This window comes from Bombina bombina, chromosome 5 (genome assembly GCF_027579735.1).
Source record: "Bombina bombina isolate aBomBom1 chromosome 5, aBomBom1.pri, whole genome shotgun sequence".
Lineage (NCBI taxonomy): Eukaryota > Metazoa > Chordata > Amphibia > Anura > Bombinatoridae > Bombina > Bombina bombina.
This window is the reverse complement of record NC_069503.1, coordinates 513,063,050-513,078,744: the sequence shown is the minus strand read 5'-3', so window position 1 is coordinate 513,078,744 and position 15,695 is coordinate 513,063,050. Positions and strand designations below refer to the sequence as shown.

Below are 15,695 nucleotides of genomic sequence, written 5' to 3'. Positions count from 1 at the left end.
GCAAGAGTCCATGAGCTAGTGACGTATGGGATAATGACTACCCAAGATGTGGATCTTTCCACACAAGAGTCACTAGAGAGGGAGGGATAAAATAAAGACAGCCAATTCCTGCTGAAAATAATCCACACCCAAAATAAAGTTTAACGAAAAACATAAGCAGAAGATTCAAACTGAAACCGCTGCCTGAAGTACTTTTCTACCAAAAACTGCTTCAGAAGAAGAAAATACATCAAAATGGTAGAATTTAGTAAAAGTATGCAAAGAGGACCAAGTTGCTGCTTTGCAGATCTGGTCAACCGAAGCTTCATTCCTAAACGCCCAGGAAGTAGATACTGACCTAGTAGAATGAGCTGTAATTCTCTGAGGCGGAATTTTACCCGACTCAACATAGGCAAGATGAATTAAAGATTTCAACCAAGATGCCAAAGAAATGGCAGAAGCTTTCTGGCCTTTCCTAGAACCGGAAAAGATAACAAATAGACTAGAAGTCTTACGGAAAGATTTCGTAGCTTCAACATAATATTTCAAAGCTCTAACAACATCCAAAGAATGCAACGATTTCTCCTTAGAATTCTTAGGATTAGGACATAATGAAGGAACCACAATTTCTCTACTAATGTTGTTGGAATTCACAACTTTAGGTAAAAATTCAAAAGAAGTTCGCAACACCGCCTTATCCTGATGAAAAATCAGAAAAGGAGACTCACAAGAAAGAGCAGATAATTCAGAAACTCTTCTAGCAGAAGAGATGGCCAAAAGGAACAAAACTTTCCAAGAAAGTAATTTAATGTCCAATGAATGCATAGGTTCAAACGGAGGAGCTTGAAGAGCTCCCAGAACCAAATTCAAACTCCAAGGAGGAGAAATTGACTTAATGACAGGTTTTATACGAACCAAAGCTTGTACAAAACAATGAATATCAGGAAGAATAGCAATCTTTCTGTGAAAAAGAACAGAAAGAGCAGAGATTTGTCCTTCAAAGAACTTGCGGACAAACCCTTATCTAAACCATCCTGAAGAAACTGTAAAATTCTCGGTATTCTAAAAGAATGCCAAGAAAAATGATGAGAAAGACACCAAGAAATATAAGTCTTCCAGACTCTATAATATATCTCTCGAGATACAGATTTACGAGCCTGTAACATAGTATTAATCACGGAGTCAGAGAAACCTCTTTGACCAAGAATCAAGCGTTCAATCTCCATACCTTTAAATTTAAGGATTTCAGATCCTGATGGAAAAAAGGACCTTGTGACAGGTCTGGTCTTAACGGAAGAGTCCACGGTTGGCAAGAGGCCATCCGGACAAGATCCGCATACCAAAACCTGTGAGGCCATGCTGGAGCTACCAGCAGAACAAACGAGCATTCCTTCAGAATCTTGGAGATCACTCTTGGAAGAAGAACTAGAGGCGGAAAGATATAGGCAGGATGATACTTCCAAGGAAGTGATAATGCATCCACTGCCTCCGCCTGAGGATCCCGGGATCTGGACAGATACCTGGGAAGTTTCTTGTTTAGATGGGACGCCATCAGATCTATTTCTGGAAGTTCCCACATTTGAACAATCTGAAGAAATACCTCTGGGTGAAGAGACCATTCGCCCGGATGCAACGTTTGGCGACTTAGATAATCCGCTTCCCAATTGTCTACACCTGGGATATGAACCGCAGAGATTAGACAGGAGCTGGAATCCGCCCAAACCAAAATTCGAGATACTTCTTTCATAGCCAGAGGACTGTGAGTCCCTCCTTGATGATTGATGTATGCCACAGTTGTGACATTGTCTGTCTGAAAACAAATGAACGATTCTCTCTTCAGAAGAGGCCAAAACTGAAGAGCTCTGAAAATTGCACGGAGTTCCAAGATATTGATAGGTAATCTCACCTCCTGAGATTCCCAAACTCCCTGTGCCGTCAGAGATCCCCATACAGCTCCCCAACCCGTGAGACTTGCATCTGTTGAAATTACAGTCCAGGTCGGAAGCACAAAAGAAGCCCCCTGAATTAAACGATGGTGATCTGTCCACCATGTTAGAGAGTGCCGAACAATCGGTTTTAAAGATATTGTTTGAGATATCTTCGTGTAATCCTTGCACCATTGCTTCAGCATACAGAGCTGAAGAGGTCGCATGTGAAAACGAGCAAAGGGGATCGCGTCCGATGCAGCAGTCATAAGACCTAGAATTTCCATGCATAAGGCTACCGAAGGGAATGATTGTGACTGAAGGTTTCGACAAGCTGCAATCAATTTTAGACGTCTCTTGTCTGTTAAAGACAGAGTCATGGACACTGAATCCATCTGGAAACCCAGAAAGGTTACCCTTGTCTGAGGAATCAAAGAACTTTTTGGTAAATTGATCCTCCAACCATGATCTTGAAGAAACAACACAAGTCGATTCGTATGAGATTCTGCTAAATGTAAAGACTGAGCAAGTACCAAGATATCGTCCAAATAAGGAAATACCACAATACCCTGTTCTCTGATTACAGACAGAAGGGCACCGAGAACCTTTGTAAAAATTCTTGGAGCTGTAGCTAGGCCAAACGGCAGAGCCACAAACTGGTAATGCTTGTCCAGAAAAGAGAATCTCAGGAACTGAAAATGATCTGGATGAATCGGAATATGCAGATATGCATCCTGTAAATCTATTGTGGACATATAATTCCCTTGCAGAACAAAAGGCAAGATAGTCCTTATAGTTACCATTTTGAACGTTGGTATCCTTACATAACGATTCAATATTTTTAGATCCAGAACTGGTCTGAAGGAATTCTCCTTCTTTGGTACAATGAAGAGATTTGAATAAAACCCCATCCCCTGTTCCTGAACTGGAACTGGCATAATTACTCCAGTCAACTCTAGATCTGAAACACATTTCAGAAATGCTTGAGCTTTTACTGGATTTACTGGAACACGGGAAAGAAAAAATCTCTTTGCAGGAGGTCTTATCTTGAAACCAATTCTGTACCCTTCTGAAACAATGTTCTGAATCCAAAGATTGTGAACAGAATTGATCCAAATTTCCTTGAAAAAACGTAACCTGCCCCCTACCAGCTGAGCTGGAATGAGGGCCGCACCTTCATGTGGACTTAGAAGCTGGCTTTGCCTTTCTAGCTGGCTTGGATTTATTCCAGACTGGAGATGGTTTCCAAACTGAAACTGCTCCTGAGGATGAAGGATCAGGCTTTTGTTCTTTGTTGAAACGAAAGGAACGAAAACGATTATTAGCTCTGCTTTTACCTTTAGATTTTTTATCCTGTGGTAAAAAAGTTCCTTTCCCACCAGTAACAGTTGAAATGATGGAATCCAACTGAGAACCAAATAATTTGTTACCCTGGAAAGAAATAGAAAGTAAAGTTGATTTAGAAGCCATATCAGCATTCCAAGTTTTAAGCCATAAAGCTCTTCTAGCTAAAATAGCTAGAGACATAAACCTGACATCAACTCTGATAATATCAAAAATGGCATCACAGATAAAATTATTAGCATGCTGAAGAAAAATAATAATGTCATGAGAATCACGATGTGTTACTTGTTGCGCTAAAGTTTCCAACCAAAAAGTTGAAGCTGCAGCAACATCAGCCAAAGATATAGCAGGTCTAAGAAGATTACCTGAACACAGATAAGCTTTTCTTAGAAAGGACTCAATTTTCCTATCTAGAGGATCCTTAAACGAAGTACCATCTGACGTAGGAATAGTAGTACGTTTAGCAAGGGTAGAAATAGCCCCATCAACTTTAGGGATTTTGTCCCAAAATTCTAATCTGTCAGACGGCACAGGATATAAATGCTTAAAACGTTTAGAAGGAGTAAATGAATTACCCAATTTATCCCATTCTTTGGAAATTACTGCAGAAATAGCATTAGGAACAGGAAAAACTTCTGGAATAACCACAGGAGCTTTAAATACCTTATCTAAATGTTTAGAATTAGTATCAAGAGGACTAGAATCCTCTATTTCTAAAGCAATTAGAACTTCTTTAAGTAAAGAACGAATAAATTCCATTTTAAATAAATATGAAGATTTATCAGCATCAACCTCAGAGACAGAATCCTCTGAACCAGAGGAGTCATCAGAATCAGAATGATGATGTTCATTTAAAAATTCATCTGTAGGGAGAGAAGTTTTAAAAGATTTTTTACGTTTACTAGAAGGAGAAATAACAGACATAGCCTTCTTTATGGATTCAGAAACAAAATCTCTTATATTATCAGGAACATTCTGCACCTTAGATGTTGAGGGAACTGCAACAGGCAATGGTACTTTACTAAAGGAAATATTATCTGCTTTAACAAGTTTGTCATGACAATCAATACAAACAACAGCTGGAGAAATAGCTACCAAAAGTTTACAGCAGATACACTTAGCTTTGGTAGATTCAGCACTTGACAGCGATTTTCCTGTAGTATCTTCTGGCTCAGATGCAACGTGAGACATCTTGCAATATGTAAGAGAAAAAACAACATATAAAGCAAAATTGATCAAATTCCTTAAATGACAGTTTCATGAATGGGAAAAAATGCCAAAGAACAAGCTTCTAGCAACCAGAAGCAATAAAAAATGAGACTTAAATAATGTGGAGATAAAAGCGACGCCCATATTTTTTCGCGCCAAATAAGACGCCCACATTATTTGGCGCCTAAATGCTTTTTGGCGCCAAAAATGACGCCACATCCGGAACGCCGACATTTTTGGCGCGAAATAACGTCAAAGAATGACGCAACTTCCGGCGACACGTATGACGCCGGAAACGGAAATAGAATTTTTGCGCCAAAAAAGTCCGCGCCAAGAATGACGCAATAAAATGAAGCATTTTCAGCCCCCGCGAGCCTAACAGCCCACAGGGAAAAAGTCAAATTTTAAGGTAAGAAAAAATGGTCAAATCAAAATGCATTATCCCAAATATGAAACTGACTGTCTGAAAATAAGGAAAGTTGAACATTCTGAGTCAAGGCAAATAAATGTTTGAATACATATATTTAGAACTTTATAAACAAAGTGCCCAACCATAGCTTGGAGTGTCACAGAAAATAAGACTTACTTACCCCAGGACACTCATCTACATATAGCAGATAGCCAAACCAGTACTGAAACGAGAATCAGCAGAGGTAATGGTATATATAAGAGTATATCGTCGATCTGAAAAGGGAGGTAAGAGATGAATCTCTACGACCGATAACAGAGAACCTATGAAATAGACCCCTTAGAAGGAGATCACTGCATTCAAATAGGCAATACTCTCCTCACATCCCTCTGACATTCACTGCACGCTGAGAGGAAAACCGGGCTCCAACTTGCTGCGGAGCGCATATCAACGTAGAATCTAGCACAAACTTACTTCACCACCTCCATCGGAGGCAAAGTTTGTAAAACTGAATTGTGGGTGTGGTGAGGGGTGTATTTGTGGGCATTTTGAGGTTTGGGAAACTTTGCCCCTCCTGGTGGGAGTGTGTGTCCCATACGTCACTAGCTCATGGACTCTTGCTAATTACATGAAAGAAACTAATAATGCTCAATGTTTGCTGTATATTATCAGATTATCTCACCTACTCCAGCTTCGCCATAACCCATGTGTGGAGGTATAATAACTGTACGTCTTTCACCAACGCACATGTCTTGCAGGCCAATGTCCATTCCCATTACTACCTGTCCAGATCCCAGAACAATGTTGTAGGTTTTGCCATATTGATGCCTATAAAATAAGAAAATCAGAGTGAGCAGTTTATTATTATTAAAAAGGACAGTCATGTAAAAAAAACTTTAACAATTCAGAAAGAGACTACCATTTTAAACAACTTTCCGGTTTATTGCTATTGTCAAATTTCTTTTGGTATCCTATATATATTCATATTACAGAAAATAGTATCCCCACTCACTAAACTTCTTCTGACGTTTCGGGGAGCACAGTAATAACATGGTACAATAAATAACCCAAGCTCTACCCCCAGTAAAAAACCGTCACTGGTGGTTGTTATAGCAACCATATATACAAATTGACAGACGTTTGCCCATAATGAATGAAAATATGAAGCTAGGTACCACACATATCTCTACACATCCAAAAAACATAAGCTTTTATTGAGAAATGTAAACATGCACCGAAAGGAGAGCATGATCGTATGCGTTTTGCTCTACTAGAGAACGCTTAGTTATAGATAATTAACAGACCCAAAACACCAATAATTGAGACATCCTCCAATCATAATTCTAAACGTCAAACTACAAGTCAAACGTAATCTTAAAGGGGACAATCTTATTAAATAAATAAATTATATATCTATCTATCTATCTATCTATCTATCTATCTATCTATATATACATATACATACACACGGCTTGAAATTTCTAGTGGTCCAGGACAACTTACAAATTTGCCTTTTTTTCCTATCTTTATCATTGAGTGGACATTTTTGTGTGTGTATGTATATGTATATATATATATGTGTGTGTGTAGTATATGGGTGTATATTGAAGTATATGGGGAGTTTAATGCAGTCATGCTATCCAAAATCCTGAAGTTAGCACACATTATGTTTTGCTCACTTGCAAACAATTTACTTTCAACTTGTAATACGTGCGCTTACCCGCCAGCATTAAAAGTTTACTTTGAACAGTGAGTGTGAGCACAAATAAAAAAAAATTAGCACTCCACTTAATCTGGCTTTTATTGTTTTCCTGCACACAATTAGCATGTCCTCCACCCTTCCTTTTTCATTTAGAGATGTCAGATGTTTGGTCAGATGCAATTAGCTAATTCTTAAAGGCAGCTGTGTTTAGACTATTTGCATCTTTTCTTCTGTCAAACAAAGTTTAAAATAGGAAAGAAAGCTATTTACTAACACCACGTATTAGTTACATCTCACTAGTAAACAATATCTGCAAACAGACCGGCTATTTGAACAGCTGTGATGGCTTCTGTGTTCGCTTATATGCGTAAGGCGACATTCCGCCAGAAACTGAAATGCACATTAATGCAATACATTTGTATGTGCAAAAAAGCTTCTCTCTAAAGCTATCGCTGTTTTCAATTAAAACTTTCACAGTGTATATGCACATGAAGCATATCTAGATATGCTCCATGCACCACATTTTAGCTTGTTCATGCTAAATAAGGGAAGCATAGTCATATGACAATGACAGAATATTTTTTAAAACAAATTCAGTGTGTTTGTGTAGAGGAAGGAGTGGAAACACCACAATTTACGGAGGTAAAAAGTGGGCCAAATAAATAATAAAAGTATATTGCACGCAATGTGTCCTTGTGTTGTGTCATAAAGCTAATGTAGATAAGCTGTAATATTTTAAAGGGACACTGAACCCAATTTTTTTTCTTTCGTGATTCAGATAGAGCATGAAATTTGAAGCAACTTTCTAAATTACTCCTATTATCAAAACATGTTTCATTCTCTTGATATCTTTATTTGAAATGCAAGAATGTAAGTTTAGATGCCGACCCATTTTTGCTGAAAAACCTGGGTTGTTCTTGCTGATTGGTGGATAAATTCATCCACCAATAAAAAAGTGCTGTCCAGAGGTCTGAACTAACAAAAAAAGCTTAGATGCCTTCTTTTTCAAATAAAGATAGCAAGAGAACAAAGTAAAATTGATACTAGGAGTAAATTTGAAAGTTGCTTAAAATTGCATGCTCTATCTGAATCACAAAAGAAAAGGGTTCAGTGTCCCTTTAAATGCACAGCACAAAACAAAAAGGGTTTACTTATGCTAAAATATGAATAGAGTCCTGCTACTGCATACAACTGCAGGCTGCAATTGCTGGATGCTGCACACTCACAGCCAATACGGACCTCTCCCTGTACTTACGTTGAATCCAGCACAGTGCCGTCCATCAGCGTGGCATTGTAGTGGTACTTTAGGTAGTCTCCTTTTTTACTCAGTACAGTGCAGTTGCTGGGCTTTATGGTTGATGTGATGCTCACAGAATCATCAGGATTGTGGAAATCAATTATATGAATATCGAACACCAGTACAGCAGAGCCTGGGATCTTCCCTACAAAAGGAAAATCATCTCTTGTAAACCATTTTTGAGTAATAAAACTGTGGATCAGAGAGGTGATAGTAGCAAATATGTTTATGTAAGCGCTACGGAATTTGGCGGCGCTATACAAATAAATGATAATAATAATGTAAGTGTAAAAATACTTAATAATTATGTCTTGTTGCAACTACTATGCAAAGACAAGATTAACGGGACATACAAATGCAAAAACCAAAAGCTCTAAAGCATTTTATTATTGTACATCTGTTTGCATATAACTATGTGTTTATCTTCAGTAAAGAGGTTACACAAATAGTTAAAAAGGTCACAACTACAGTAGTGTTTTTACTATTCAGCCTGCTATTTTTATTTAAACCTCTCTCCTATTTAATACCTTGAAGGAAAAATAACGTCAAAATTAAACTCCAACTTCGGATAAAACGTGCAATTTTAGACAACTTTGAAGTTTACTTCAGTTACCAAATTTGCTTCATACTCTTCTTATCCTTTGTTGAAAAGTAAACCTAGGAGCAATAGTGCACTACTGGGAGATAGCTGAACACATTGGGTGAGCCAATAAAGAGAGACATATGTCTGTGCAGCCACCAATCACCAGCTATCTCCCTCTAGTGCACTGCTGCTTCTAAGCCTACCTAGGTATGCTCTTTAACAAAGGATACAAAGAAAATAAAGCGTAAACTGGAATGTTGTTTACATTTTTCCTGCTCTGACTGAATCATGAAAATATAAAGGTGCCAGATACTGAATCTCTACCTCTTCATTCTAAAGGTCGTCAACTTGGAGCACAGGCATCACAGCACGCCCTGTGACAAAAGTGTTCCTCATTTGTAAATCAGTGAGCTTTTTGACGACTGTACCATGCACATGAGGGTTTGCACGCATAATACAGAGCAGATGGGTGGTAGGCGGGGCCCTTATGCACCCTCAACCTCTGACCCTCAGGCAGAGACCAATTGCCTTTGAGGTCAGTGTGCCCCAACACAAAAAGGTGCAAGTTGTCAGAAAAACAGTACCCAAATACTTATTTTACATAAACACAAAAAATACTGTTTCCAGCTGAACAGGAGCTTTCCTGTGAGATGTTCAAACTGTTCAGATAACATTTGGGCTTCATTTGCAACTTCAGATTTATTATTCAAAGAGTAATGTTTGCTTCAGGAAGATCAGTTATTTATTGATAAATCTTTACATTTGTCATTTCCAGTGATGAGAACTGGCAAGTAGATTTTCCTATTGGGAATATGGCTTACCCCTGGTATGATAATCTGACTCCTAGATATTACTTTAGCTCATACTAGTGCCCACACCAGGCAAGGAAGTTATGGTAAGCTAACAAATACAACCAGAGAGATTCTTGTCAGTAGGGGAGAACATTTGTTTTTCCAGCATTAAAAGCACATGTAATATAAAATGTTTGGTTTTGCTTGGTAAAAAAAACAAAATATTTACATATAAACGCATTATTTATGTTGCTTTTGTTTTAGCAATGAAACCCTGCTTTTGTGTAAAAGTTGTGCTTGCCGCACACTCTTTAGAGAGACCAAAAAGAAAAATTCTGTAACCTAGGTTCAAAATTCTACAAATTGCCTAAATCAGCTACATACTAAAGAGTGATTGCTTAGAACAGTGACCAAATTCATTGACAGTTAGCCCTAATTGGAGGACACAAAAAAGGAAGATAAATATACTAGCAGAGTTGTCAGCCAGTTTTGCAAATCATTTTAAAATAGTGTTCTCTGATAAATCATTTTCTGCTATCCAAAGCACAAATAAATTGCAGAATTTAACAAATGTATTTAATGATAATGTATTAAAAAAAATAGAACATTTTTAGTATTAGCTAATTTTAGTTTAATATTGGCTAAAATTTTAGCCGGGTGTCAGAAAAATCAGCTGGATGCTGCATCTACTAAAAAGGTCCTGGGGAGAATACTGTTAAAAATGAATTTTTTATATGCTTCTAAAACATTTTAATTGTAGGTCTTTTGTAAGACAGTAGTAAATTGCTGATCTAAGCTATGCATATAAAAATGGACTTGTACCGTTAAACTGTAATGATTCAGATAGAGCATGCAATTTTAAACAACTTTGAAGTTTACTTCTAGTATCTAATTTGCTTTGCCCCCTTGGTATCCTTTGTTAAAAAGCATAAAGCTACTGATTGGTAGCTACACACATATGCCTCTTGTCAATGGCTCACCTTATGCATTTAGCTAGCTCCCAGTAGTGCATTTCTGCTCCTTCAACAAAGGAAACCAAGAGGATGAAGCAAATTTAATAACAGAAGTTAATTGGAGAGTTCTTTAAAATTGTATGCTCTATCTGGATCATGAAAGAAAAAAACTGGGGTTAATGTCCCTATTAAATATATACTTGTAGCACTTTGACTAGTAAGCCAGACTGTATATTTAACGGATAAGTTAAATTGCTACTTACCCCTCCCTTCTTCTCCATAACCAAGATGAGGTGGGATGGTCACCCTTCTCTTTTCTCCAACACACACTCCTAACAAACCTTGATCCATTCCAGCGATCACATATCCCTTACCTATATAGGTATCGTAAGTGTGGCCCCTTGAGTAACTAAAATTGAAAGGAAAGGAACTTAGATGAATTGCAAATTTAAGAATCAAATGGATAAAATTAGAAATAAATACTAAGATAAATGGGGGAATTAATTACTCCTCTAGCAGAAAATAGTGAATACGTAGACCCATTTGAGTGTAATGTCACTCAAAACTAAACAAACAAAGAACAGCTTTATGATGTAAAGAAGCTGAAAAACATGAATAGTTTTGAGAGAAACTTAAAGGGACATAAAAGTGCACAAAGAAAACTGTCTGTTTTAAGAGCATTGTATTATTGCACTATTGATTACATATCTCTGCTTTTAATAAAGGTTATAACTATTTTTCTGCGGCATATGCACCAGTATTAAAACATCACGCCTTCTCAGAGAGTCAGCAGTAGTTTGTATGGCACAAATGACGTCTTCAGAAGCAATACACACGACTGCCAGCTCTCTGAGTAGGTGTGGTGTTTAAATACTGGTGCACGAGCGTGGGTGTTATTACCGTTTACAACACTTTCAAATTTGACTACAATCAGGAATAAAGTATGCACACATTTTAGCCAAATATATACTAATAAGATAGCTGCAATAACTTCAGAAATTTCAGATCAAGCATATACATAGTGTTGTTTAGGTATGTGGTATCACAGCACTGGGTCTTGGGAAAAAAAAGTTTGAAGAACCTCTGGTCTAGGTCTCAGCTGGCTATTTAGTGCTACTCTCTGTTTATGGTTTTATGAAAGAACACCAAGAAATGTGTAAGTATGAATGTATCTTATCAATCTTATCAAAAGGATTCATTAGTTTCACAGCAAATGTTAGAAGTAAAACTAGTTTGTTTGTTTTTTAAATATATAAAATTACTAATTAACCTGGAATCAAAGAAAGTTCCATCTAGCAAGGACCCATTATAGTGGTATCTGATGAAGTCCCCAACTTGTGTTTTTCGCTCACAGTCCTCTGGTACATATTGAACTTCCACACTGATCCCATCTTTCGGATTGTGCAAATCCAGCAAAACTACATCGAAGACCAGAGTAGCCTGGGAAGGTATATCCTTGCCTAGTAAGATAAAAAGAGTATTAATATAGCTAATATATATATTACCAGAGTATTGTCAAATGATTGATGGATACTGACAAGTTGCTGAATGAACAAAAAACAAACGCAAAAAGAATATAAGAAAATATGAAGAAACATCAGCAAACGCTTGGTATATAATAAAATATTAGTAGATGTTTCTTAGGTAATAAAAGAGAAATTGATTTAAAGGGGCAATGTATCCTAAATGTTTCTCCCCTTTAATTTCTTCCCAGTGATCCATTTTACCTGCTGGAGTGTATTCAATTGTTTACAAATAGCTTTTACCTTTATATCGCCATTTGAAATAGCTGCTTTTGCTTGTGGTACAATACCGATGTGTAAAGTGTCTATAGTATAAGCTAAAGAAACACCAGCAAAATAATGTACACTCCCAGTGGGAGGTAGGAGAGATATGTAATAAAATGTTTATTTTCAATTGTTCTCTCTAAGTATTGGGTTTTTCTATACAGAGATAATATAAGGAAGCATGTGTGTACAGAAAGTGATAAAAGGAGATCTAACATGCCTGCAAGCTCAACCCATTTTAAATAGGATGTAGTTTCAAAGAACAAAACAAGCTATTTCATATACAAAAATAAATATAAACACACAATTTCTCATACATTTTATACTTGGCAGGTGGTATAAAAAGTAATTGGAAACACGTTAAGCGAAAAAACTATTTTACGGTATACTAATGTTAAAGTAAAAAAACCAGTGGAAGTTTCCAGTACCAAAATGTTTCCAATTGTAATGTCCAGACAAATAAACATAACCATGAAACTAAATAAACATACCTGCTAAACTGCACTTTAATTATTAGAATTGCTGAAAGGGGACAGGATAAATTTGGGCAACATTTTAGATAGAAGTCTCGGACATTAGCACCTGTGAAATCTGCTGCATGTGTCTAATTGAATGTTGTCGCTGACTAACTGCACTCCTCTGCCTTTCTACTCTTGTATGCTGATATTAATGCCTTATTAATAAATTAATTCAAAACCCAAAGATAAATAATGCGTCTATAGTTTAATCACTGCCTTGCTTTATAAGCTGATTCCTTTTAATGCACATTTATACTGCATTCTTTGGTGTTTGGTTCCCTTTTACAGTACAATTTTAACATCTCATTTGTATTTGTGCCAGGGAATAACATAACACATAATACAAATTGTTTAAACCAGCTATTTGATTTGCAGGTAACAGAATAATTCGAAGTATAGTTGATTGAATAACTGTAAAACAAATCCATATAAAGACGCATCAATACAGTACCATGAATTCAAGTCTATAATATTACCATCTCCATCTTCTCCATATGCAAGAAATGGAGGCACTGTGATAATACGTTTTTCCCCCACGCACATTCCTAAGAGACCACTGTCCATACCAGGGATGAGCCAGCCAATTCCCACGTATGTGTCGTAAGTTCGCATGCGATTGTGACTGTAAGAACAAACACCAGAAAGACAAGGCTTTAAAAACACACAATTGTCTGAGAGATTAAGAACAATACAGGGTTTAAAATATCAAACCAAACTATTATATCGTGCATATAAAAGAGCACTTATTTTTGCATAAGTTTGAGTTTACTATCTCCCTATTTTAACTTCTATGTTTATTATCATATAATTATCCACAGCATACCAATACAACATCATTTTGGTCCATTATTACTAAAGAAAGGTTTGTACAGATTTTCAAAAACTCTCCAAGTGATTGATCATAAAAAACACTCTAGAAAATAAATTATACAATTGTTTTTCCCTATTTGCCTTATAAAGCATGGACTGGAAAATCTGATATTTTAAGAGGTACATTTTGCCATCATGATTTGGATAGAAAATATTATAATAATATTACAAATTTATAAAACTTTCTAATTTATTTACATGATTCAATTTATTTAATTCTCTTTGTTGAAGAGCATAACTACATGACTTTCATGATTCAGATAAAATAGGCAATTTGAAACAACTTTCCAATTTATTTCTATTATCTAATTTGCTTGGTTCGCTTTGTATCCTTTGTTGGCTTTGTATTCCTTGTTGAAAAGTATAAATTACCAAGGTAGGCTCAAAAGCTGCTGATTGGTGGCTGTGCATATATGACCATTCAGCTAGCTCCCAGTAGTGCATTGCTGCTTAGTCAACAAATTATATCAAGAGAATGAAGCAAATCAGATACCTTTAAGGGCTTTTCAGGAGATATCAGAGGGACAGGTTGTCCATAGTCGGATTTGTATTTCCCCAGCTTAAAGGGACATGAAACCCACATTTTTCCTTTCATGATTTAGAAAGAGCATGCAATTTTAAACTACTTTTCAATTTACTTCTATTATCTAATTTGCTTAATACTCAATAGCCTTTGTTGAAAACCATATCTAAATAGGCTCAGGAGCTGCTGATAGGGACGTTATGTGATTGGCTCACCTACGTGCACTGCTATTTCTCCAACAAAGGATATCTGAAGAATAAAGCAAATTAAATCATGGAAGTAAACTGAAATGTTGTTTAAAATTGTATTCTCTATCCGAATCATACAAAAAAGGGGTTTCATGTCCCTTTTAAAGACCTAGAAACGATTCAGCCACACCAGGCTAAATTTTAGGTGCGGCTGGAGGGGTAGTAGGGCCAGCAATGGATGTTTTGGGGGCTCTAACCCAGGGCGCCAGGGATCCCTATCTATAAAGTGGGTACATTCCAATTCTCAAATAACAGTTTGTCTGAAATATTACTTGATTGAAAAACTATATTAACAGGGCTGGAAAAGTATCACAATAGTTAACTAGTCAGGAGGGGGGAAGAGTTACTAGTCCACTCGGTATTGATGGGGATGAAAGTCAAAATTAAACTTATTCAAATAGAGCATGTAATTTTAAAAGACTTTTCAATTTACTTCTACTAAATTTACTTCACACTCTTGGTATCCTTTGTAAAAAAGCATATCTAGGTAGGCTAACGAGTAGGGATGGGCGAATGTTTCTAAAAATTTGAAATTTAAAACAAATTTTGATACATTCGTTCGTTTGAATCGAATTTCAAATGTTTATATAACATTCTAACATTCTATTTTCAAATTTTCGTTTTCGAATTTTTTAATAAAATTCGAAAATTTTCGTTCGAATAATAGAATGATTCAATTTCGAAATGTAATATTCGAATTTGAATGTGACATTCAAATTTGAAATAGTATTTCTAGTCTACAACTGTGTTTAATAAATGTAATATTCGAATTTGAAATAGTATTTCTAGTCTACAACTGTGTTTAATAAATGTAATATTCGAATTTGAATGTGACATTCGAATTTGAAATAGTATTTCTAGTCTAATACTGTGTTTTGAATGTATTATTCGATTCGAATGTGACATTCGAATTCGAAATAGTATTTCTAGTCTAATACTATGTTCTAAATATTATATTCGAATTCGAATGTGACATTCGATTCGAATGTGACATTCGAAATAGTGTTTCTAGTCTACAATTGTGTTTTATAAATGTAATATTCTAATTCGAATGTGATATTCGAATGTAACATTCGAATTCGAATGTGACATTCGAAAACTGTAAATAACATTTGAAAATCGAATTTTTAAGAATATTCGTTCTTATCAACATTCTATTATGTAAATCGAATTTCTACAATAACATTCGTTCTAACATTCGAATTAGAATATAAACACATTCGCCCATCCCTACTCACAAGCAGCAATGCCCTACTGGGAGCAAACTGCTGATTGATAATTGCACACATATGCCTCTTCTCATTGGCTCACTAGATGTGTTCTGGAGCTGACTTTACACACAGTTATATACGAGCAACAGTACAATAATAAAATGATCTAAACATTACAGCATTTTATTTTTGCACTTTTGTGACCCTTTAACACTGTAAATTTTTAATCACTATTTACAAAGCTTTGCAGATCAATAGCAGTTCAGGATTACACGTCACAGATTGCAGCATTTTCTTTTTTTAGCACTTTTATGTTTCTTTCAAAAATAGGTAAATGCTAAATGTA

At 36.1% G+C, this 15,695-nt stretch overlaps 1 protein-coding gene across 1 annotated transcript in view; it reads right to left on the bottom strand.

Moving 5' to 3' along the window:
- Positions 1-15,695, bottom strand: part of FKBP9 (FKBP prolyl isomerase 9) — a 47,393-nt gene that overhangs the window by 14,695 nt on the left and 17,003 nt on the right. The window contains exons 4-8 of the mRNA XM_053714428.1: positions 12,974-13,119; positions 11,463-11,652; positions 10,456-10,601; positions 7,824-8,010; positions 5,549-5,694 (exon numbers count right to left, since the gene is read on the bottom strand). Of these exons, the coding sequence (XP_053570403.1) occupies positions 5,549-5,694; positions 7,824-8,010; positions 10,456-10,601; positions 11,463-11,652; positions 12,974-13,119 (815 nt within the window). The remainder of the gene's footprint in view (positions 1-5,548; positions 5,695-7,823; positions 8,011-10,455; positions 10,602-11,462; positions 11,653-12,973; positions 13,120-15,695) is intronic.